This window comes from Temnothorax curvispinosus, unplaced genomic scaffold (genome assembly GCF_003070985.1).
Source record: "Temnothorax curvispinosus isolate PA1 unplaced genomic scaffold, ASM307098v1 QBEX01002414.1, whole genome shotgun sequence".
NCBI classification, from domain to species: domain Eukaryota; kingdom Metazoa; phylum Arthropoda; class Insecta; order Hymenoptera; family Formicidae; genus Temnothorax; species Temnothorax curvispinosus.
In genome coordinates this window covers 145,758-173,065 of record NW_020212194.1, presented here as the reverse complement: position 1 = coordinate 173,065, position 27,308 = coordinate 145,758, and the positions used below count along the sequence as shown (strand labels likewise).

At 40.8% G+C, this 27,308-nt stretch overlaps 1 protein-coding gene across 6 annotated transcripts in view; it reads left to right on the top strand.

The window, feature by feature from the left end:
- LOC112451609 (tensin-1) overlaps positions 1-27,308 on the top strand; it is a 170,737-nt gene that overhangs the window by 59,768 nt on the left and 83,661 nt on the right. For 5 of the 6 annotated variants that reach the window (XM_025011326.1, XM_025011337.1, XM_025011331.1 and 2 more), the window contains exons 2-3: positions 4,232-4,340; positions 4,871-4,908. In XM_025011326.1, the coding sequence (XP_024867094.1) occupies positions 4,232-4,340; positions 4,871-4,908 (147 nt within the window). Of the gene's footprint in view, positions 1-4,231; positions 4,341-4,870; positions 4,909-11,293; positions 12,080-27,308 lie in introns of those variants that run through there. The other variant, XM_025011332.1, reaches the window with a different exon arrangement.

The following is a 27,308-nucleotide window of genomic DNA, read 5'->3' as shown; positions in this document are numbered from 1 at the left end:
ATGTATATTTAGAATTCTATTTATGCCTTTATATGAAACAAGTTATACATATTAATTAATATATAATGAATTTATCAAAGATTATATCTTTAAGAGTGTTGACTTAATTAATAAATCAACGTATTTACCGCAGTGTCCGCAGTTGATTGTTGCAAGAAATTATTGCTTTTTCAGCAAATTATTGCTTTTAGAATTCGTCGCTATAATTTAATCTCATATTTAATATTACTTTTTAAATAACATTACATCAATTACATGTTTTGAATTTATTTGACTATTTTTCCTATTTTCTATCTTACTGACATTTCTACTTTTTGATTTATTTTTTAACTAGTTAATTTCATCATTTCTTATTTATTATTGCGAAAAAATACTATAGAATAAATCTATAAAATTTTCTATACTTATAATAATTCAATTAGGTAATACGAGAAATGTTATCCATTTGATCGTATTACGCTATTACGTATGGAAATGGCACTGTTGACTACAATTTATTTAGATTGTAATAGGTCTCTGAATTTATTGAAATAACAGGTGCTTATAGTACCGCAGAACTATTTGGCTCGTTTCGAACTCATTAAAACGGACTGGCCCCGTCGTATGCATTTATCACGAATTGCACTAGACCGCACAATGTTATATAGATATTACGCCCATTGAACATGCGCAATGCTGAAATTACACGTTACATGATATATCGCACGATCCATTGAATCTATTATGAAATATAGTTATCCACAATCCACTCGCGGCAAAGTGGATTATTCGTGATGTGATCCTAAATCAGCTCGCTCGTTAAACAAAATCTTGCCCTACTGTTTCATCTACGTATTCATTCGTGTGTATTGCACAAGCAAACTTGTCTTAATCATAGAATGAAAAATGCATGTGCGAATTTAAGTTGCATGGATAATTCGTTTAGACATACGAGTTTCATTAAACAAAGTAAAGCTATATACTTGCTTAATTAAATCACGAACAAAATAATCCAGGAAAAGCAAATATCTGACTAAACTGATTATAAAACTTTAGTTGTTATAGAAATGTCAGTCAGCTTTATAAGCTTTTGTTTTATTTAAATTTTGCTATAAAAGTAAGGTAAATTAGCTATAAATTCAATAAATTAATATAACATAGAAAAATAAATATTAAAAATGTAATTTCTAATTATATTTAAGAAATAAATAAAGTTATTGAAGTTATATTTAAGTTAATAAAGTTTTTTAAGGATAAGACAATGCTGAAGGGAAAAAGGACACTCGATGGAAGATGAAATTTTCTTTAAGGGATTTTAAAAGCTGTAGAAGTCGTAGAGAGTTTTAGAAGACGGGCAAAGTCATGATGTTTATAAGATCCCATCAATTCCTTTCAATTTGCAAAGATTAAAGATCAATTAGATTCTGTTTGAGCAATGACGGTGCTTCATTTTAATGAAGTCAGAGGTCCTGGGATATTAATGAATCTGGCAATTAGTTAGCAAGATCTATGCATAATCGTTACTAAATTCAACAGCAGTGTATATTATTACATCTACTCTACGTCATTACTCTTTTTTTATATTTTCTTACGATATTGCCGGAAAGCACCGTATATCCGGTAATTAATTAACGAATTAGATGTGTTATTATTAAGGAAGTTAATTAAATTACTATTGATGGAAGACTGCTGTTGATCGATGCCTGCCGGGAGATCTATCATTGGTTTTAAATAGCCGTTTTATCTCGACTCGCACACTTCGATCGGATTGCGGAATGTTTTCTGCGCAATAGTCACGAACAATTGATAATTAATACAACCATGACTATTGCTTTTCTAATACGTACTCGCCGAATAATGCGTTTGACTTTCGAGAACTGATGAAATTGAATTCGTTGAAACCGATGAGAGAAAGGTGACGTGGGAATTATTTGCAGAATTATAAAATTTACATTTAAAAATATAATGTTATAGATCTTCTCGAGTCTTTGACAAATTCTTACGAGCAATAATTATAGATTATTTCATATTTTTACTTGTGTTTCTTAAATATACTAATATAATAAATATGTTAAATAAAATATAATAGAAAAAAATATGAGTCGCAAATAAAAATATTATGTAATAAATTATTTATGCTTGAAACAGATGTATATACGATTTCCAAAAAATTTATTCCGAAGTGTGCGTAACATTTATTCACATTGTACAAATCACTTTTATGCCGACGAAAAGTGTATGTAATATCGCAATTTATCATTATATATGAGAACAAATTAGCTAGAGAGTAAATTCATAAACGCTGTAGATGAAAGTTCACTGTCACTCGGCGAATAATGATACAAAGGAGAAGCGCACGTTTTTATTGATAAAAAGAATAAGCACGTGATGTTATTTACGATGACAATGAGTGAAGAAAGTATCGTAACGTGTCGCGTATAATGTCCAGTAAAAAGATCCTTCTTCCGAGACCGCGCGTGAAGTCCATATTATAATAATTCATAGCGTGTGTTTTTTTTCATGATGCTAATAAATGTGATGGTTACGAAATATTGCATCTCTCTCGGTAATAGCTCAGTGCTTCGTAATTCATGTCGATGCATCCGTTACCGATCTCTCTCCTCTCTCCGCCTCTCTCTCAAAGTTGATATGCAATAAAATTAACACAGCAACGGGAAGTGGTACGAATTTCATTCAAGGATCTGTTTCGAGCAACGCGTTTTTCTCGCGTCTCAATTACGTGACTTGTTAAAAAACGTTTTATTACTGCGTTGCACGTGCGATGATTAAACTCGCTGAATATCCGCGTGAGAGAAAACGCGCGTGTGCGTAGAATAAGTGCACGCATTCGCGAGTCTTTCGCGGACCATAACGAAGCTGCGCTCGTACATTGCGATGTATTCTGTCCTATATAGTTTGAAATATCTTCTCTTTCACTCCTTTTTGTGAAATATGAGTTCCTCTAAGGAATAATTGTGAATCCATTATGGAGCCTTCCTTAAAGCATTATGTATTTTAAATCCGTATCTATACAGTAGAATGCCTTTACTTTAAGAGAATCCATTCCTACGTACATTTTCGAACTATCTGCATGTACGCAATTGTTCATCCGTGCTTCACGGAGCGCGACTCGCCAGCATACCGGTAACTCGGTATTCAAATTCGCTTTTTTCTCCGCGGGGATTTGCTGGAACGTGGGTGAAAAGACGAGGTATTTCTCGAGGAGGGAGGACCACGTGCATCGCGTGTCCGTAATCGGCGGCCGCGCTTCTTCGCGGAAGATGCGGTGCGCCTCAAGCGCTTATTTGCGCATAACTTCGCGAACTAAGTCTCCCCTGATAGAGTGCTGCGCACCGGCATAAGTACTGTTAACAGGTTGACTGTCGTACCGGAGTCATAGAGGCGAGCGTTCCCGCCGGCAGCGTATCCGGGGATAAACGCGATCCTAATGAATGGCTGTTCTGTTTTCTCAATTTATGCACCGGCCGTCCGCTCGAGAGCCTTACTCCCATCTGCGGCCGCAGAAAAGCCACACATGAGAATGATTATAATTGCCGCGAAGCGCGCACGGTCGAGAGATTCTCGGAGCAGTGATTAAGTGGAGCTGATCCTTGATTTGTTATGTGATTAATCGTACGAGCTTGTTGCGAGGCGGTAGTATTGCAAACGCGCGCTGACGTTTTATTCTACGAAAAGTTCGTTATGTCAGATATAATGTTATTGTTCCACAAATTCTGATTCATTTGGATCCTTTTGATGTTAAAGACCTTTTTATCTGTTTTCTTGTGTCAAGTGTGACACTGATGTTAATCCAGAATTGATATTATAAATTCCTTTTCATATAAAATAGGATACTAAATAACAACAGGCTAATATAATCATTTATTTTCAAATATTTAATTTGATATATTAAAATATTATACATATTTGAATAATATAAAAGCTATGTTAGATAAATTCATATTTAACGGTTCATCACGATATGTCCAGGACTTGAGTAAAGATTTGAAGTCTGCGACCTCATTTTAAGCACGAGGCGTTTCTTCCTCGATTACTTTGAACAGACTCCTCATTTATAATGCTGTTTTAACGAGGTTAATCGCTCAGAAGGTTCTCGCGACTAATTGATCGGTACCGAGGAAAAAGTCGGTCGCAAAAAGCACGAAATGGCGTCGTAGTCGATGATGCTTCCTTTCTTGATCACCCGAAACGATCATCGCAATAATTGGAGCCTCCTCTTGCTGTGTTTCAGAGCGACTTCGAACCCCAGTGTCACGTGTTCCGCACCAAGCAATTGCGCAAACCTCGACCATGTCATTTATGCCACCAGGCGGTGATCAAGCAAGCTTCCTGCTGCAGAGGTAAGTCGATAACATCGTTCCCTTCAGGGCAATGAAATGGATAACAGCTGGCTCTCTCGTCGGTAGTACTTTCGAATCAATCGTTGATACGGAAGCTCCGGAGAGTGCCGGTTTTAAAGCAAGCCCGCTGCGGGGATGAAACTCGACATTTTTCTTTTTATTATTATTATTAGCGTTATTACTGGTATTACGTTTCATTGCCCTGAATCTAGATTACATGAGATGATTATTACGATTAATGCAGAGATGCACCCTCGATCGTGCACTCGTTTGCGTATGCGCGTGAAAGCTGGGTCGGACTGATCATGGGCATTCGTATCTATTAGTGAGCAATTAGCGTGATTGTAAGTTAACGCGCCGCGTGGATCGAAGAAGCGATTATAATGCTTAGAATAATGATGATTTTAATAACTTGCAACGTGTGCTAATGAGCAAACAAAACTTTGTTCGGAATTACTTGCCGTCTGATTAAAGTTTATTTATAAATCCATAATTATCATGTTACCTATTTGAATTTTGTTTTATTTCAGTGTGCAAGTACATCTGCCACAAGTCATGCGAGGACAAGGTACGTGATTTTATTTATGGGTATTTTTTTTCAATAGGGTATTCTTTTCCGTTTGTGTTCGGGGCTTCTCCGGTATGACAAATACGCGCGAGCGTTCCGCAAACGCAAACGCGGCGATTAGTCTGTCGTGAATATGTCACTTCTCCTAAGCGCGACATTCGTAATCAAGACGCTCCTTCTTGGAAGGTTTATGACAGACTGGAGCAAAGAGCACACACTTCCACGTACACGAAGATCTCCCCCCTCTTCCACCCAGCCGCGCTCTTCCGCGTACTTCTTGGTACTTAAACAAACCCTTCGGGAGATGCGCTGAGCCGAGGTTTAACTTGATAGCGATTACGTGCATCTGTTTTCAATTTCTGTCACGCGTGAACAAGAAAAACATTTGTAGGAATGTTGATAGCGACTCACAAAAAGATGACGTTACTACATAATTTTATTTATATAATTTATAATAAGATAATGCATATAATATTAAATATAGAAATATCTTTAAATATATCTGCAAAAATCTAAGATAATAAGTAGGCTGTAACAAGCATCGAGAGATTTTATATCTCTGTTAATGTCGCATAATTTCGCGGTCGTTATTACCTACTTTTCTCGCAGTAATAATCATCCTTCTCACGGCCTAGGGGTCGATGACGCGATAACAAAATAACGCGGATTAATGAGTGGCTTCCACCGTTCTCCACCCATGGCGCACGTTAAATCTCCGCCGCGCGCTTTAATCCAAAACGCACGTCGATATCTTAACTGATGAGAGATTCTCGGTTCTCCGAACGGTTCTTCGCTCTGATGTCTCGATGACCGGGCGGGCGTGTGTGCACGCCAGTTCCATGCGTATGTATTGGCGCGTGCATGTGCGCTCCTTACGTGAAATGCTGTGTGGGTTCAGTCACCGCGCGGGCAGGGCACGAGCCTTACTTACCTTACCTTGCCTTTCTCGTATCTCCAAGTACTCCTATGTCACGCTCGCGCACGAGGAGAGGAACCGAACGTACCTATACGCGCGTCTCCAGCACGCGCTTGTATCGTATCTGACGCTCGTGAGTGTCGACGGGAGGATGAACGTTGCCGGACATGGAGAGGAACGTGCGTCAGACACGAGAGGTGCATGCCGAGAGTGCAGGCAGAAGAGCACGACTTCCTCCGGTAAAACCGGCGGATGCGGTCGTTCCGCTTTGATGCGGCACACTCTTCGTCGGAAAGGGATTAATCCTGTCGTTACCTTAGGACCGCCGCCGCCGGAGTAAGCGTCCAGGAAGCGTAATCCTTGGCTTACGCGAACGTCCTCAGACCGCTTAACACAAGGGTGGTTACCCATTGGACTGGCAAAAACTTGTTAAACGTTATTAGCATCATTTCCGCCCGGTTTGTTTGTGTCTTTGCGTTTAAACTTTCAATTTAACTTATGTGTAATTGTGATAATCTGTAGGATAACATTTGTTAATAGTATAAATTAATCCAATAATAATAAGTAAAATTGGATTGTCATGAATCTTACAATTAAATAGAGAAAATGTCATCTTCGGTTGGGCTAGATCTTGGTAGCTAAATTTTGTTTATACCTTTTCCAACTTAGCAAACTGCGCGCCAATTATTTGTCGGTCTTGAAACACAAATTAATCCATCCTAAAAACTTTAACACAAAAAGTTAATTGAATGAGAACACGTTTGCTGTTGTAACAAGTTTGTTAGGAAGAAAATTATATTGAATATAAGCGACATTTCTCTGAAATATCGCGCTGCTCCGAAACACCCGCTATTGCCTGCTCAAAATTATGGCGAAATTAATGATAGCGATCGAGTGACATTTCGTGCTTGAAAAATGTCAGAGGGCCATAAACGGGTTCGTGGTAATTGCCAAGGTCGTCGCAAGTATCATCGATTGATCGGCGAGTCCGGCGGCATCCGGTCTTTCGACATGATTACAAACGTACGATCATTAGTAACGCGGACTCATTACGCTTACGAGCGGCAGACGATCGTCATTGCTCTCTTCTCTTCGATGAAAAACTCCATAATTGCTCACCGGCCGTGTTGTAAAAATACTACATCATATCCGCCATAGAACGATGGTTAAAAAAGAGAAATGAAAAAGATTAGAGAGCAAACGGTTGCAAAAACAAAGACAGTTGGATGAGTAAGAGTTATTACAACATAATAAACACGAAAGCTTTATTTATTAAACGTGTAAATATCAAATTACAATTATTCAAGTAATTCCATAATTAATTCGAATTTCGAGCGTTAACTGCATTATAATTCCAGATCCTATATTGATATCCACATTTGATAGCTAATTAATAAACTTTTAATGCATCGTGACATAATATAATGTCAAATGAAGCAACGGTACTCTCTTCTACGCCACTGGCGTAAGCGTGCACATTCGTTAGAAGCGCGAGAGCTCGTACGAGGCTTATACAAGCCGACACGCGTGAGGTCCTTCTATCGGTATACGCGGTGTCTTAAGTTCAAGGCGACGAGAGACGTGGTACGGTCTTTACGGTATGGATATCCCGCGCGTCCGAGAATCTCGGGGACGCGTGTGGCGAATTATATCACAACCAACGCGTAGGTGGAGAAGAGGTCGACGAAAGCAACAATACCGCGAAGAGACGAGCCGCGGTTCTGCCCCCTGGGCTAATGTAGCTCCTGGAAGGAACCGAAACCTGCTTCGAATTTCAAAACGCACGGCGAAAACGTGACGCACATGGAATTCCGGCGCGGCGGTTTTTATCTTCTCCGGCGCGGGCGCAATAGCGATACGGGAGTTGGAGGTAACAAGCACATCATATTGGACGCGCTCATCCGGTGTGGGAATACTCTTTTTTTTTCACGGGAAAACGGTGTTTATATTTCAGCGCAATTTGGAATCGCTATTTAAGGCAACGCGTTCGATTTTCTGCTCCGTCGCAGATAAGCGCGCCTAATCGCCGCGGATTACGGTAGCGGTGTAAACGAATAACGATCGCGTGCTAGGTATATTCAGCATATTGCTCGACCGTGACGCGGTGTTCTTCACACTTCAGCACTTCGTTTACAAGAACAAGAAACGTAATGGCCGGAAAATATTAATAAACTCGAATGAAATTGACGTTGGTGTAGACTGTAGACGATGCTCGGCTAGCGATAAAACACGAAACGGCCGGCACCTAGTATTTTAACGATATTTACCGACTTCAAACTCCGGAACGGACATTTCGATTAATTTAGCGATTAATTTTATGTTTAAAGGGTCAGAGCTGAAATTGCAATTTTCTTAAACGACTTCTCGCAGAACTTTTAGCAGACAGTGTACTCGCGTAGAGTAGAGGCTGGTATGCCACAATGGTATCGCGAGAGATATGGCGCGCTCCTCCCTCGCGGGTGTATCTCTCGCGAGTATTGATATCATCGTAACTCGGCCGTTCCTCCTGGAATTCCAGATAGAGCGAGTTGAGAGCCGCTGGCCGGTGGAACGAGCTAACGAACGACATCACTCGTCGGATATGGAGAACCAGAGGTTTCCTTCGAGATCGAAGGTCACATGATTCTCGCCACGTCTCCCTGCGCGAACCACCTTTTTCTTCACCCGCCCAATACTCCCTCTCTTTTTTTATCGGCCCCGAAATCTCCGCACACCTCCAGGCTACTTCGCCTGCATACGAAGTCATCCTTGATGATTGCCACGTCCCGTATATTTTTCCGAAATATCGAGATATCTCATGCCCGAGATTCATCCCCGGCTTACTGATATCAAATAGAAGCGTTCTTATTCATGACCGACTGGAAATTGAACACTTTAATCTTACTTTGGAGCTTTAGGATACAAAGATTTCAAGTACTTGCAAAAAAATGGCATATGTTAGGAATTCAGATATTAACCGAAAGGTCAACTATGACTTATTGATCCTATAATTTCAGAATGTGCTCCATACTTTCCTAATAATAACAGATAATTGCTAGTAAATAATGTAATACGTATTTAACAATCTATTTGCTGACCAGTATAATGATCGTCATAACTTGCTCGACAGAGAGTTTCCAATAAATCATAGAGGTATCGGAAGCTCGTGCGAATAATCGAGGCATCATCACCCGTAACCGTAAACCCGCGATCCGTATATACGTTCTTGTTCTCCATTCCACTGGCGAGCTGGTAGCCAGCCGATGCTCTCCTCGTAGGCAAGCCCTTTTAGTGCCCTGAACCTCGTCGTGGCTTTTCTCCGACGCGGTACATCGTCCGGTCCGGCGTTGTAAACCGCGTCAAGTACCAAACCGGCAACGGCTACCTTACCTGGCGGGGTACTAGCGGTGTGTACCAGGCTCGGTCTTCCAGGATTGTAAACAGGCGGCAAGAACCGGGGAAACCAGACGGTAGGCAATGTCGTAGACCCCTCCTCCACGACATCTCGGTATCTCCCCTCTCGCCTGCTGACCCCCTAGGCCTGTATCTTGGCGCGCATAGTAGTACAGCGATGCAGCTGCAGCTGCACTGATATTAACCCGAGCGGCCGAGGTTCTCCTATACGACGAGTGTGAGACCAGGTATAACGTAATGGCGGTCGGTCGCACTCTCAATCGGGGGAAGCTCGGTGACTGCGGGGAGGTGGAGGGCTGGTTCGTGTAAACGCGTGGTCACGTGGAGACCTCCGCGGGGTAGAAGCACACGAAGAGGGGTGTATGGGGGAGGGGGGAAGAAGGATCAGATCGTGCTTGGTAAGACGCCTTGTATGTGATGTTCGTTTACTTTGACGGGGTAGGAGGCCGGATTATCGGTTTTGTGGCGAGATCGATTTGCCCTTTGAGACTGAACCCTTCCGCGTTGAAGAGCAGCTATGACTCCGCTAGACGCTTTGAGATGTTATTGGTTAAGTGATTTCAGGAAATTACGGGCAATCACCTGCTATAATATATAATGAGGGTGGAATGTAAAAGGTAGTAAAATCTCTCTCATTAATTTTTGATAATTTTATTACTAGATAACGATATTAAAAGTTATTCTCGAGAGATTACAGCCTTATTCATTAGATGCTTTTGTCCGTTATGTTTTGATAGTTACCGTAGAAAATTATACAATCCTTCGCGAGGAAAAGCCGACCCGAGTTAATCATCCTACCACATGAACTTTAACCGCTTGCACGCATAAAATGCTTCGTCTCCGTCGTCCACTCGTACGATCGCCGCAACGACGTATAATTAGCGTAATCACGCGTTCGACGAAAGGGCAATTATTATGATTCAGCGCAAACAACGAATTATATAAGCGCGGACGCGTTAAGTTAAACGATCGTGACATCTCGTCCTCGTTGTCGGACGCGAATTACTCCGAGCTGAATCGTGATCTCGATGCACGCACATGCATCAGCCCAGACGTGCATCGGTCGCACGTTTTCGGATCGCGGAAGGGAAAATGCGATGTGATCGCGTGCGAGGGTTGTAACGGGATTCCGCCGAGTCCCGTGGCGGCTGGGCCGATCGATCGTGGATCGAACGGCGATTGGCAAGGAGCGAGATGCGAAAAAATATCGCAGCGTCTCCCATCGTGACACTCGCTACGCCACGTGTGTTGCGCGAACAGATTAATGACTGATAACGGTTGCGATCGGCATTCGAGATCGGATTAGGCTGAAAGAAACTACTACACCTATTGAGAAAATCTGGTCTGGATATATACGGAGCAATTTTTTTCTGATTTGTTCACTTCCAGAACTTAATAATTTAGTTATATAAATTTGATGTCGTTAAATATTATTTCTAATAAAATATATCATGTTTTAATTATACTTTTAAAATGCGTTTAAAAAGTATTAAAGTGCTTTTAAATTTTTGACATAAAGTAATTTTTCATAATATATGAATTTCTTTTAGATAAATAAAAACTCACAATTTAGATGAAAATATATTGCTTGCAATATACTTTTTTATTTACATATAGAATAGTTTTAATTTTAAAAAAATGACAGTTTTCTATTCATGTGTAAAATGTTATAAAAAATTTACTTTAATAAATATTTTTTTCTTGAAAAATATAAATGTATATAAATTTCTCATTTAGAACGTTCAAAGAATGTTTTATTTACAATTTATATTTAAATAAAATTAAATTCGTTAAGAATGTACGAAGTTTTAGGTTTAGCATCTTCGAAAATTTCACTTCCGGAAAGGATCGCTGGTGTCGAACGTTTGGAAATTCTTCTCTTCGGCACGTTTTATGAGATCGGTATGTTAACACAGGCCGCCCGCGCACGCCGCGACGTCGTGTCGTGTACACGAGAGAACGGGTTATTAACTCGCGGCAACGAATTTTCAAGCGGCGTATTTGGTGGGGTGTCTACCTGCAGCGATAGCGATGGACTCCGTGCACGCGCGCCACAGCGCTCTCCAGTCCGCGAAGAGCGCTCCGACGCGAAGGACGTGGGGAAGATCGATTCGCCGTCGCAGCGTGGTTCTCACTTCGGTTTCGGTCCTGCGACGAGACCGGCACACGACCGGCGAGAAACCGGCTCCGAAAAACTGCCGCAGGTACGGTCATGCCGAAACTCATCCTTGAAACGATCTCACGCGAACGATCCGAGGTGACGAGATGTTGACAAGACATCCGCTTGGCGCTTGCAATTCTTCTAGTTGTCGGAGCGATGTGAACGTGTCATGAATCAATGGCGATTCAAAGGATCAAAACATTACGATTTACTGGATATAAACTCTAAGCGCGTTCTGATACCTGGGTGCACTTTTTGGCGAGTGGTCCGTGTCGATCGGATATATCGAACGGTACAGAGATTCGCGGTGAACGCTGTTGCGAGGGATCGCGGACAGTACTCGAGACAACGGTTCCTCGGCCACTCCGCATTCTTCCGTTCGTAAAGGAGATAAAGTCGCCTTGCGCCGGGCAACCGGTCGTCGTTGCGATCGATCTCTCGTTACCCCCTCGGATCGATGCAAATCTCCGCCGAAGGTCGTCGAACCCGGTGTTAACTTGCGGCGACCTTGGGCTTACGATCGAAAATCGAGAGTCCTCGCGGAAACGCGCGCGTACGCGAGCGCGTGTCAAGGACGAGAGATGCGCCATTTTCGAGGACCGATGCAGGGAGGTGAACGATCCTCGGAGTGTTTCGCCGCAGACCGGTAATGGGATACCAGAGGTGACGGCAAGATGAACGGTCACGGCTCCACCAATGAGGTACTCGCATTGCGTACGGTTTCTTTCTCTCTTTCTCTCTCCCGTTGTACGTCTTGCCGCTACATTTTTTTGTCTCCTTTCCCATCCGCGTGTCTTCTCTCGCCGCGATATATGCTTTAGATATTTAAATCACGGTGTCCGTTCCATTCTTGACTGACGATCTCGAATCGCGGATTAATCTCGCCCCGCTCAAGGTAATCCTCGGGGTTCTTAACAGGCTCCAAAGAAGAGAACACATCCGTAGTGCCTCGTAGATCCTCTTTGATGTTCAGGTTCTCAACGCGTCAGTCTTGATGTTGATCCTTGTACCGATGTGCGATTACAGTTGATAAGGATAGTGGTAATCGCAGTGTGCTGTTATAAAACGAAAACATTGGCGATGTAAACACATATTTTAAGATTACCTCTTAAATAAATACACGTTAGATAAATACCCCTTCAACAGCACATGAAAAATTATAGATCGCATTCATCATATATAAGAATTTGTTATGTATATAAAGAAATTGATTATATCTATATTTTATTTGTTTAAATTATATTTATATTATTCGCTATATATGAACAAGATTTTTTGAATGCTTAGTTATTGAATATTGTAGGCAAATTAAAGATATAAAGATGAATTTATTTTCATCTATTTAGACTTAAAATCAGTTAAATTTCTTATTATTACATAAGCGTATATCTGAGAAATATTATTATATTATTATACTATAGAAATATTATTATACTAAAAGTTTTTACTAACAATAATCCATGTTTTACTATAATAGAATCCACAAGAAACGGGATTTCTCTCGAATAAATGGCAAGTTTGCATTTACATCGGAATAAGGAGGAAACGTTACATCATATCTTTTTCATACCTGTGACAAATTCTTCGTAGCGTCGCCGTTAGATGTGCAAACGCTCTCCGGTAGGGCAAATGTCTGTTATGTATCAAAATGGCGCTCCTTCTTCCCTCGATTTCTCTGTCTTCTCTGTCGACCGCTGCCGTCTTTTCCGCTGCTTCTTCCTTCCCCGGTGCCGTCCGTCGCGATTTCTTCTTGTTGCGTTCTAAATTCGCCGCGCGGCGCATGTATGTATATAGCTCTAGCGAGGAAGAGAAATTCCTGACGTCTCTCCTCGGCGGCGGCAGCGGCTGGGATGCACTCGCGCCGTTTACGCGGGATGCAAGGCCCGATTTCTGCCACAACGATTGTTGCTCAACGCCGCGGCTGAAGAGCTGCACGCGGCGGAACAATTTAGGTTTAAAGTGCTCCAAGAGCTGTCATACGTTGCGCGAGAGGCATTGCGATCTCACCTGGCGAAATAGCGACGTAAATATTCTCGGCATCAATAGTGTCTGAAATTGCGATGGAAGTATTTAGATCGATTCAAGTAGATGGAATTACTCGAATTTATCGGGTGATAAGATTGCGAAATTACAAAGCAATGAACGTCAGAAGCTACATGGAACAGATTCTTTGTTTAAACTTGAAGTTTCAATACCTACTTCAATACTACATCATTAACATTCATTAACTTCTCGTTTGAAGTTTCGTAACTTGATCACAATATGTGCATTAGTTACAAGTAACGAAAACGTGTATATATAATTTTTTAATTTTTTTACAATAGTTATGCAATTTTAATGCTGCAGATTGTACTTAACGATAGCAAATAGATTTCGCGACATTCTGCTTAATAATTATTCTATTTCTCGCTACATGGTCTATAATTGATATAAATGTTAAGCGCATTAAATGTATTCGTTTCATCGCGATATTTAGCATAAAGATTACAATCAACTGCGCGTATTATTATCACTACCAGAGAAAAGCATTGATAACATGCAATCTCTCGAGTTTATCTCTGAAATCTACGACGATAAACGACAATTGATACACCGCCATTGTCTTCGGCGGTATGAAGCCAGTGATCTTGATATTTCCGGAGCAATCTCGGAGTAAAGTGTACATCGAATGAGAATCTCGTGCGTGACTACTATCGCGTAGATATATCGCGAACGTTTTATTTTGCCTCGTGCGCTCTGCGAGACTAGAGAACACAGTATGTTGCGAGACTGAGCGTAATTTTTACGTGGCGACTCGCGATTCTAGGGAGGTCATGTTTGAATAAGAAACAGGGGGAGGGGGAAGCGATAAGGCCCATGCTCGATTAGATAACGGGCCGTGACAGGTACGGCACTGTTTGCGCGTCGAAGAGTGCCGCTTTTGCATGCGGCGAGCAACGCTGGATTTTCCTTCAACTTGCGCTGCGCGATGTTATATTCCCCGATTTCAGTATCGCTAAAAAACATTAGAGATTGAACGGGATTACGCGAATTGGATGCGAAGGCTCTGTTTCAGTTCACTTTATTGGGGATTCTAGTATCGGAATTTTCATTTGCCGAATATACGCATTGTGCGCGAGCCAGATAGAACCCCGATAAAGTATCCCTGGCGACGTGCCAGCTGCGAAAAGAAAAAGGGAGATGGACTCCCCCGCCCATACGCGCACGCGATGGCAAAAATGAAAAGCGGCATTGATTACCATACGCTGTCCTCGCTTTGCAAATAAATCGATAGCTCTGCTTTCATTACTGACCGGATACATCACCGAGTCTTATCTTCTTAAATAACGAAGACCATGTGTTTGACCATTGTGTAAAACATATTGATTCTTGAAAGTTTACTTTACATCATGTATCTAAATGCTTCGTCAAACATTCAAGTCCAACTCGATGGTTCTGAAATAAATTTTGCGCTCAGACATTTGACGAAAGTTGAATAGTGAATCTTGAGAAAAGTTTCCATGTATAAGATCAATTTTTTACATTTTTTATATTTAATATATTTTCTAATATCTTTAAGCGGTATTTATCATTTTATTAGCATAAACTAATGGCGCAATACAAAGATATTGAGAGCCTCTGTACTAAAATAGTGTTAGGTCTTCTTCTTATATCCACCGTAAATGGCAATTTGTTTCAATAAGCAGCATGAGTGTCAAGTGACACCCGGCCTTGGACTGTCAAATGCCAAGATGCGTGTGAACATACATATAATGCGAAATGACGTAGATCCTCTTAAAGATTCGTCATATTTAATTTTTGAATGAAAACAGAATTGGCGAACGTTAACAAACTGACGCAGATAAGAATTAATATGAGAAAACGTTGGAAAGCGAAATAACTTCAGATAAAGTGAAGTAACAAGAAAATTAATGGGTTAAAAGATCCAAACAGATTTAAACTTGAATAATAAGGATGAAAGAAAAGTAGATCTCTTAATAGTTAATCAAACGATGCAAATTGCACCGACATGATTATTAACGAATGCCAGCGGTATAAATCGTTGCTTAAAGGGCAGGAAAATTTCTGGCGCGGAGAAAATATGAAAAAGACGTAATTTCTCTGAAGCTCCTCATCTTATTGAAAACAAATTGTATGCAAGTCGCCAAAGGGTATCATGGAGAAGCGCCAATAATTTTTCATCGACAATACTCGACGAATGAACGAGACGGAAAAGGGTGTGTCCCAACGAGTATTATGGTGACAGGAACATCCACGGCGTCATAAATTCTCCGGTAATTGTGGCCAATTAATTGACATGCAAATGAGGTGAAACGCAAATCACCGGGAATGGAGGCGGATCCATTCATCTGAGGGCGATTCTCGAGCGTCCTCCTTCATTCGGCGGACTTTCCGTTCGCTTCTCGTTCCATCGTCCACTCAATTGACCGCGGTAGTTACGCGTTAGATTCTTTCTTTTTTTTTCTCGAAAAAAGCTCGAGGAACGCACGGCGTCGCGACTCGCCAAGGTCGACTCCCGAAATTCACAAACGTGCCGAAATAGCCTTTCCGAGAATCTCGCCGCAGAAATGCGCATCTCGGGTAGGCACGCGTACCCATGAATCAAACATTCATCGCGATATGCGACCAACATGTAGGACTGTTGTGATAATAAATTTTAATAAGACCAGTTGGTTTGTTGATAATATGAGTTAATATGACAAACCATTGAACCAGAAGCTATACTTTTGAATAATATTCTTCTAAATATATGACATGCTTGCATATTTTTGTAATTTTAAATTATTTTATATATACCTTTGTGACAGATCTCATTTACATAAATAATCATGAGACGATCGATGGAATAAGAGAGATAATTGTTTTATAGTTAGTTTAATAATAATTTTTCCTATAAGTTTGATTAAAACATACTTTTATTTCATTGATACATATACGTTGCAATTAATTACAATGCTGCGAATGTGCGGAGTTAATTGTAACATATAGTTTGCAGGGAAATAAAGAGCCGCAGTTGCATACATAACGTATGTACTCTGCATTCGCATTGTTACGATGCCAGTGTTATTTACGCCAACGAAGAAATGGAATATTGAATGAAACCAAGCGTGTCTAACGGATTACGACACGACACAATGTCGGGGAATTAAATACGCGAACGCAAGCGAATGCCGCTACCGTCCGGCGCCAGGGCGATTTTGAAAAACCAGTTTTACGACCTCTAATAATCATTCCCTCGCCAAGAGAACCCTCGTCGAATTTTAGTGTCTACGTCATCGTGATCTTTCTGTTGACCGCGTGACGTAAGCGGTCGTTCCAAATTCCTGGGCGTTTGCTGCCGCGGGATTTTGCGGCTGCTGCGGAAAGGACGGAGTTTCGCGCACAGACGGACTTTCCCGGGTTACACTCTGTAATACGCGAAAGTCGGATGCCTCGAGCGAGGAAATGGGAAACGCCGGGAAAGTCGGGCGCACCGATCGACCAGCCACAAAAAGCATGCAAGGAAAGTGAAAAAGTAGAAAAGACTAAGTCGCTTTACTCTAACTTAGCTACATCCATCATTGGTTTTCAGTTACGAAAAGTCGGAGTTTTCTTTTATTATTTATGAATCCGAAAATCATTTTAAGCTTTTTCTATAAGTTTTCTCTAATATAATGAATATATTTGTAATACAAATATAACAAGGAATAAGCATACATTTACACATATACTTATAATACATAACAGATACGTGCGCAAATATGATTATTCGCAGATAAGAGATACGTTTGCGCGCTTGTCGAGGTAATTCCAAAATTATATATTTAAGCTACGAACGCGCCTGGAGCGCGATACACACGTGGTTGGAAGACAAATTCTCATCCGCGCAAAGGGTAACGATTATTCGTAGTTCAAACGAAAAGGTAGCGCACGACTATAAAATCTCGGGATTTCATCCGAATTCCCAGTCCGCAACCTAATGTCTCTCGTTTCTGTGAATGAAATCGCGGGAACCAGCAAAGACTTAGCGGTTTTTACCGACTTAACTTGGATAATCAGCACTAACGTTCCACGATCTCTCTCCCGCTTCCCTCCGTCCTTTTTCTCTCTTTCTTTTCGCGTTGAAATCGTCCTCGCACGATTCGCCCGTGAAGAGCTCGTAAACGACTTGCATAAAATTGATTCGCCACGCTCGACAACGAGGTGTCTCGCTTCGAGAACCGGACCATCGGAATTTCGAGATTCGCATTACGGTGAGATTGTCAAGAAGGAAGATAATTACGATCGCAGAATAAATTATAACGAAGGCGGCGCGACGTGGAGTGGGCGTATCGAGTGATTTCGGCACTTTTTCGGCGCTTTAAGGCTCCATTCTTGCAGCTCGAACTGGTTTCGTAATTTAAGTGACCGACAAGTGTTAACCTGTCCGCTTTGATAATGTTGTCTTTGTTAATTTGATCTTCTGGGTTGAATAAACGCGCAGTCGGCCAAGAGGTCAGTTCGACCATAATTAATGGTTTCTTGATGACGACTGACCGTTAAGTTTCTTGTTTCTCAGACGAACTTACATGATATCGAGATTAGCAAGTTATTAATTATATTTTTTATAATCAAAGATAGCTATATAATTTTTAAATTCTGAATGCTTTTTTATTTGTTATAAAGCCCATATTTGTATAAATTTTTAATTAACATTGTGAGAGAACTCTGATAATGAAACTTGTGAGAGAAGATACCTAATATAATGTTTTCATTTATTACAAATTAACTTGTATTATCTTTTGAACATAAAAAGGCTATTCATTCTAATAACCATTATCTCTTGAAAGTTTTGGGACTATACAATTTGAGTTTCCGATTGTTCCCATCGTGTTTGGACAACGTCAATCCCGACAAAGTCATTTCATCGCGAGAATTTACGAGCCCCGTCACAACGAATGTGTTTGCGATTGGGTTTTATTGGCACGAGTATTGTGGAGCTTCACTTCAACGAACCTGATATTCGTCATTAATCAGGCGTCACGATACGTCGGGACAAAGAACGGAAATGTCGTAAGTGTGTAAATACTTGCGCGATGCCAAAAAGGGAATCCTTTCAGCTGGACGAAGACGCGGGCACGCACATTGTGTTACGCGTGTAAAACGCAACGACACATTCGTGCGTATTGTAGGTTTGTGGGTTATACGCCGCCGCCGCGCCGCGCCGGCCGGTCCGAGCGCAATTATTCGGCGCGCACGACGAGCCATGCTAATGAATATTGATGTGCCTCGCTCGCCAGTACGCTCCGCTCGAGGTCAATGCATTAGCATTATTAACACTTCGGGGCATCGAATCGCGCGCGGTCCGGCACGACGAAAGAGAAAATACCCCCGTGATTCCGTGGCGTTTCTTTTTTTTCGCGTCACGTGGCCGACCCAGCTCGTTTCTTTTGTATTTTTTTTTTACATATTTCTCGGCTTGCTAAGTTTAATATTACTAACTTTGAATAATTCTTGTCGAACAATATTACCTCTTATAGTCGAGTAAAGAAAGTTAGAAAGACGACAAGTATAATTTCCAAAAGAAGCATTTGGTCTCCCATTTGGCAGACTTTTTTTTCCATTCTAATGAGATCTACGATTGTGCCAGTAACCATTGTCGCCGCTGAAAAACGGATACCCGGTTAGCGTGCTGAATCGCTCGGAAACGTTCGGTGTCGGCCATTCTCGCATTTTATCGATCACCTTTAAGCAGTACTTCGGAGCTTTTTGTTTCGAGCCCGCAGTTAACTTTTCTACAGAGACGTCTGTCGGTCGTTAAACGATTAAACGAGGAGAAACGTCCGGTGAGAGCTTTTCTCGATCGCTTCAGGAGCTTTGCCGATAACTTGAGTTCAAAATAACTTTCCAGCTTTTCTTAGGTTTTCCTCTTCAAGACGAGTTCTCTAAAGCCGTAATCACACTATGGGGGTTGCGGGCTCGGTTGCTGTTGGCGTTACGGTTAACAGTTGCAGATTGATCAAATAGGCTCACGTCTAAATTGTAACCTGCAACCCAGCCTGCTTCGTTCTGATTGGTTGGTTTCCAACATTCAATCGTAACCTCAACCCGTAACCGAACTCGCAACCCGTAGTGTGATTACGGCTTATTGTTAAAAGAGGTGCGCACTGTAGAATGATTTTTACCAAGAAATCACATTTGTATGAATTGCACATGCAATTTTGGTGTAATGATAAAATTCAGTTATCAGTTATCTGTTATTCAATTTCAATAATTTTCACGTTTTATATAATTTTGTTTATACTCATTTATTTCCGTATTCTCGCAATTGATTGATGTAGCCTAAAAATTATAATTCCAGAATCCCCGCAGGGATGACTGATCTACACAGTCATTTGGGCTTAGTAAACTCACGAAGCCAAACTCAATATACTGCGGAGATATATACATCTATACATCACACATACACGCACTCACATACACGCACTTTTAGGAGTGATAGTGTAATGAATAGTTGAAGAAAAGTAGATGCAAATTATAGCCTAATATAAGATGAAAAAGAATAAATTAACGTCTAAGTTTAGATGTATATATGTACAGGATAAAGAACTTTATTGAGAAACAGTATGTAAATTTGAAAAAGTTTCCGAATAGTATTTATGTATTTTATGTAATTTATAAACTCCATTTATAATGTAATACAGTAATAACATACTATAAATTTATAGATTGGTCTTTCTGTCGATACATCTTCCGCGTGTCAGCTTAACTTCTAAGAAAAATGAACTTAAAACATATTAGTAGCGATTTTTCTTTTCGTTTATTATAGATTACCTCGATTGTGTGCACGCGTTGTTGAAATTAAACGTGTAATTGATTTCTTTATTAAAGATTAACGATATATGTTATCGATATGATAACGATATAAACGATTCAAGTAAGATTAATAAATAACACTACTTTATGAAGACGAACAGTAGATTATTGTTGACAGCCAGCCAATAATTGCTTTGCTACAAATGTCGTTGCAAAGAATATTCGCCGGTAGAAAAATATATGCGAAGTGCCGTGTGAATAAGTCAAACAGTTGGGAGCTGGCCGTGGTGGTAATGGAACGCCTTGACTTGCCCCTGCAAAGTATTATTACTGACAAGAAAATTTGACAGCAGACTGACAGTGCCGCTCCCAAAATGCCCGTCGGACAGTCTAATCGTATTAAATTGTTTTGTAATCTGTCTGTTGGCTGCGTGGCCTGTGTTCTGATGCTGCGAAAGGACCCTTAAATAATTTTTGTCCTGGAATATTGTAACATGTATTTTCTTTTTTATTTCTTCATTAATTCATCATTAAAACATAATTTTGAACAACTAACTGCAATTACGCTGTAATTACATAAAAGTCTCCTGAAGTACTAAAAGAAGAAGAACGATAAAAACTTTTCTACCAAGTTACCGAGATCAAGCGGGACGAGGCACAGAAGTTTCGCTGTTTCGTTTGTTTGTGGAGATTTTATTTACGATAAATATGCGTGGTAACGTTACACCGACCTGTCTCACCTCGAGCTACACGCAGGCTGTTATTTAAAAGATCTTAACAAATGGTTAGTCAGGTCGGGCTCCTTATTATCCATGACTCCTTGGAGCGCCATAGGACGCTAATTGCAAACTTTCATTACGAGTCACGCTCTGCTCGACGAACGCAGCGCTGATCGCGATAGGCTTCCGCGAGATTCTACGAGCGAGACTCCAGATGAGAGAAAGAGAGGAGAAAGGAGCGCCCAGAGCGTGATAGGTAGCGCCGTACGCTCATAAATATTAAGATACTATTCTGGCTAAGCCGATATAGAAGTATTTATTGTGAGTCTGTCGCAGTACACACGTAATGTAATTGTTGTATTAACCAGAAGTGGTAGTGACACTTGTTGGTGTTAAGAACGATCGTAAACAGAATCCGAGCGGCAATTTTAGTTGAAATAGGGAATGATAATTCTCCCATCTCCCCTGCAACGTCACCTCTTAATATAAACTTAGTTTACAACTGTAATTATTGTTAAGTTTTGTTAGAGAAAGATACTTTAGTAGCATATAAATGCCGACTTTGAGAACGAAGCTTCGTTATTCGCATATCTGAATAACTTTCGTCATGCAATGTCCTGTGTTTTATAATCACTAATATAACGACAGATATTATCTCCTACTACACACAACAAGAGCTTGCAATTTTTATATTTTAATGGATTTTAATAAACTATCTCGACGATGCATCTTGCGGATTGCAAAAATAATGATGCAACATCTCCAAACAGCGTCGTTCATCTTAATCTCAACCCTATTTTCCAGCCCCCGGAAGGGAACACACTCGCTTCGTCATCGGTGATCCTACCGCCGCGTAGGTAATCACGATGATCGATCACTCGCGGCTCGACGGACGCACGCACGCACGCACGCATGCACGCATAGATTAGGGACCGCATTTCGCGCCTGCATCTGCACGCTCGAGTCGTCGGTCGCCGCCGCGCCGCTGCCGCCGCGTGCGTGGGCGATCCGCCTCGGAGCAGCCGCCGATGTACGCGCGATGCACACCGTGCACACGACGTGCGACGTGCACGTGTGTTCGTGACTCACGGTAGGCATTCTCGCGCGACAAACCGGTAACCAACGCGGCCGTTACACCGCGAACACCGCGGCCACTTTGTCCCTGACGTGTCTCTCTTTCTCTCGGCCCCGCCTCGCGCCGCTCTTAAACTCGCGTTTACAAGTGTCGGCGAGCGCGAGGATTCACGCCGCCTGTCACGCCGTACATCCGCGAGCGGAACGGATGGATTTAGGAGAGAAAGAGGGAACTTCCAAGGTCGATAGAGATTGCGCGCGCTTGTGTTCGTGACCGTTCGACTCTTTTCACCGCTTCGTGATAGATTGCGTAGACTTTGTCCAAGACCGAGGGTGAAACTCGACGTTTTGTACCCGGGAGGCGCGTATGAATTTAATTTGTGATACACTTTGCGACAAGCAAGGATTTATCTGTGAAATATAAGACGGAGATAAAGGCGACTGCGGAAAATTGAACGTTTTTGCGAAACGATGATTCCCGTGGGATGCGTGTCAGTTGCGTGTATTAAATTAAGTCAGGCTCGAGATGTCGTTTTTCTTGATGATTTGTCATTGCGCCGTTAACATCTATCAGCTCCATATATGATAAATTTATTGTGAGAAGTCAGCTGTAATATTAGGAATAATAATATAAAACTGTGATCACATCAGGTTAAAGTGAAATAAATTAATATTAGTAGTATTGAAGGTCGTAGTAACAGCACTGGGTCAGACATTAATTTTCGCAGACCCTTTTTTTACACAGAACATATTTCGTAACATTCTTTTCTCATAGAGATTGCTGTTTTTTTTTTACATTATAGTGGTTCCCACAATTTAATTGACACTAATTACGAGCATTTAAGAGATGTTATGAACCAAAGAGCATAAACATGCATCGCAGTCTCAACTTTCGCTCCTAAATCACTTATCGATGTCTATAAATTTTATAAAATACGACGTATAGGTATAGCAAAGAATCCACGGTTGGTTTGTGGAAATGTTTTGCCATTTATCAGTAATTCCTCTCTCAGTTAATTTGTTGATGTCGGGGTGGATATCACAAAGTTAACCCATGCACGCCTCCATAGAATTCCACGAACGCGTCGCCGTTTGCGACGGCTTTTTTTGTCGGCAATGCGTCTGCTAAATTAACGATATATTCCAAGTATTACTAAATAGTTCCCTCGAACTGCAGGGGGGTTTAAATATGACCCTAAGACTCGATAAAACTTGTCTCTTTTTGCGGAAATATTGCCATATACGTTTGACATCGATAAATTATAATTGCCGATAAATCGAAGTGGGGGCGACACGAGATTCGCGTTTGTTGTTATATCCTTTTGTTACATCTTTTACTTTCGGGTATGTTTTGGGCTTTATTGCAAATGCAAGAACAATAACGCTGGAAATTACGCTTGAAACCAAATTGTACCATAACGCATGCATAATTACTAACTATACTAACGAGTATATAACATTTCATAAAGGCTATTGAAATGAATGATTTTGCATAATCACAAGCTATTACGTGTAATTACTGTACTCCTCGCTTTAACAACTATTCACAGCAACAACGGTGTATATGGTGCTCGAAAGAGGCCTAAATCATAAGCTTCTACTCAGTCTTAACGGTAACAAATTTCTAAAAGAATTACTAAAGTAGATTTTAGTCACGTTTTAAAAATAAACACTGAAATTCGTACTCTATCAAAATTATAGTACGCGTATTTTTTAAATATATAATTAACGCTCGCTTGAATTCCAATTTAGTACAAGCATCAAATTATTTGTAATAGGTGGAGCGACAATTAACTCGTTCTAGCTTAACTAACAGTTCGTGCTCTATCCTAGGTTGCTGTCCAACGAAACCACTAAGATTCCGTATACTTGAGTGGTACCGTAGCGATGTAAAATTGCGTACGGAGTTTCTACTACCCCGAGGGAATCATCCGATGATAGTATGCGACAGCCGTTTGTTCCGTCGCGTAGTCGACGTAGTACTTAACACCAGGCGGAAGAGAAAGTCGCGTCGTGGTGCGTGCGCGCGCGATTTTCTGCCTTTTTTCTGCGCCGTTGGATCCTCTTTTCGTCTTTCAACTCCGTGACATCTTATCGCGCTTACGAATCAACGGTGGCGGCGGTGGCGCCCGGTGGGATGGAAGCGCCCGTACAAAGGGAAGAAGACGCGTGGGTGCGCTTAACTCTTATCCACCTTGCGTCGCCGAAGAAGTCGTCAACCGCCCTCTTTGAGATTTTACGACTGTCGGGCGTAAGCCGGTATTTAACGCTAGTAAATCAAGCGGCGGCGATTCGAACGCTATAGACTTTTATGACGGCTAATGATCGACGCCGTGCCGGCACGCATCCGATGGTGTCGGCTCGCGCGCGCATAATTACAAGCGAGATATTTGCATGTATTAGGTTGGGATGCGTACAATTAAGTCGTGCAGTGTACTCCGGTTAAGCGTGGCCTCGTCTGTAACAGTACGATGGGAATTACCTCTCTTGTCATTATCGTTTACTTACTGTTATTATGTTACCGGAGATTTCTCTCGCGTGCATGCACACACGCGAATCGTCATGTCCGCGAAAGGAAATGATGCCAGTTACATGCAGGGTGTTTTAGAAATTGCATACTTTGAGTCCATTATTATAAGGTTTATGACGAACTGGGAGCCCCTCTTTATTCAGTAAAGATTTTACGGGCGCAAAATTTCTCAAAGCTGTTTAAATTTAGATATTAAATGTCTTTTCTATTTAAATCTCTTTATATAGAATAGTGAAATACATTAATATGATAGAGAGGATATAAGATAAATTATTGCTATCAGTCACATTTCTAAACTTTTATATTCCGCACAGAAAAGAAAGAAGTGTCAAATCAACACTTATATACTCGCATGCAATCTGTAATCCTGAAATGAGATTATATTGCGTTAAATGAAGAAAACTTGCTTGAACGAAGCCATTTACATAGTTAAACGAAGTTTTATATAGTTCAACCAAGAAAAAAAAAGTTGAAAAGGATTATTGCGTATATATATACAAGTATAAGTTTTGATTTGACACTTCTTTTTTTCTGTGCGTACATTGTTAAATTCGTGGTGTATCATATTTAATTTGAATCACTTTTAACTATTTCTGCAAGCCACTGCTCCTACTCAACACGTCGTTAATTTAACTAAAACAATGTTAATTTAACTAAATTAATGGAGTTAAAATAATACTGTTTTGAGTTAAAATAATAAATTTCGACAGACATGGCAGTTAAAAATAACACAATCTTATTTAACTCGAGGTTTTGGTTTAAATTACATCCTTTAAGTGTAGTAAATCCTTTTGCACATGCAATAGCATAAATAATGTACCGCAGGGGCTCGGACAGGTGTAACAGGGCAGTGCATTTTCAAAAAAATAATTAATCGTCGCGCGTTTGGTCGTAATAATCTGCGGTTAAAGGCGAGAAATTTCATGCCGAGGTACGAGATTCTCTTTGGCTCGTTCGTCCTGCCAATTAAGAAGAGACACGATATCCGGCGCGCGAGATTCTGCAAAGGTAACGAACCTCGTTTGCTGCGCGACGCGTAGCGCGCGGCTTTCCGGCGACGCGATTCGTCCACTTTCGTTTTCACTTTTCTCGGCCAGTTATGTTAATTTCATCCCTCCCTCCTTCTTCTTTTTTCCCTGACCCTGACTGTCAACGATAATATTTGATTATTAAATCGGCGTCGCGCATCCGCCGCGCTCCCGGCTCTCATAGCCAAAGATGAGAAACGGCGAGTGGAAGTATGTTCGGCAAGGTATATGCAAATATTTCAGACTTGTACCTTGTGTCGTGTTAAGTGATTTTTAAATAACACGCGACACTCGCCGCTCGCGGAACGCAGTCAGGACGTTATCGCGCAATATCTGATACGAGAAATTCTCCACATGATTCCGATGCGTACTTTAGAAAAAAATCTCGCACAATTACCGCAGCAAGTCTTATTAGTTAAGTCCTCGGTTAAGTATTTTATTTAGTAAACAGATTTGCAGCGCGACTGTGATATGTTTTACACGTTATTAGAAGAATTTTTATCGATAGTTCTTATTCATTTTTTCTTCTTATTATTCGTGTTAACATATTAGAGGAGTTGAGAGATATTATAGGATACATTAAGGAAACTTCAAAATTAAACTAACAATTTTTATAGTTAATAATACACTTTATTCGTTCAGTAAATTGATTGGATTAAATCATATTTTGTTCATTTTCATATTTTTACATGTACACAGCTTTCAAAGCAGTATGAGTAGCGAGGAATAATATAAAAATTCGATAATGTATTGAGAATATTTTTCAAAAAATAGCGTAATGCGACGGTACTTTTGATTGGTCCAGCGATCACGTCCTCGCCGTGATCTCGGCGACCTTGAAACTGTGGCTACCACAACATCGGCGAATAACCTCAACTGGCCTCCTCCCTTCGTCTTTCCTCACCTCCTCTTGTTCGCCCAACAATCTCATCCTACGTCGGTCCAATCTTAAGCACCTTTCACACTGAAAAGTCCTAAAAATTTGAAATAATAAAAAGCAAAATATTTGTAATAGTAACGTACGTAAAGAAATTATTCAAATTTGTTCATGTTAAACATAAATATTATAATGAGCTAACATATATAATAGTGTCAAAGCTGTATTCGATAAATCAGACCTTCGGTAAGAAGCATCTTGTGACTTGGCACTCAACAATTCGTTGGCCGTCAAGTGCAATTGAAAGCTTTCTTCTGGTCCTCTCGATACACTGCATATATATTCAAGATACTCCAACATGCTGGAACAAAGTGCTCTCGCATTGATGAGTGTTTTAGATCGGTGATGAAAAGCGAAATGCTTTGAAGTATGGCATACATTCTGTAATTTACATAGTAGTCGAATAGCGTTAAATACCAGATATTCTGTATTCTCATAGTCTATTCGCCAAGTTCTCCTATTTTTAGCTCATTACTAGCTGTTTATTAAATTGGTATATACATTCTAAATATTATCTCGCATCTTGGGATAAAAGTATCGCAAGTTTCGCGATCAAAACTGCACCTGCATTCTGATACGAGTATTATTCCATTATTCCGCAATCAGTTTAATTCCGTGTCCGCTTAATCGAAGATAGATTATACATGCTTGACGCAGGGCGCAAATAAGCCGAGAGAGAAAAGTCAGAATATCTTATTATCTTATGCTAAAGCGGGTTGGCTGACAATCGATTATATGGTAAATCATTGAAACGTATTCTCAGACATCAGACTTTTTAGAAATTGAAACGACTCCCAATGAAGCCCCCATATGTATTCGTTGTGCAACTTGTGCGCGCGCGCGCGCGGTGTATATGGGTCAGTGAGA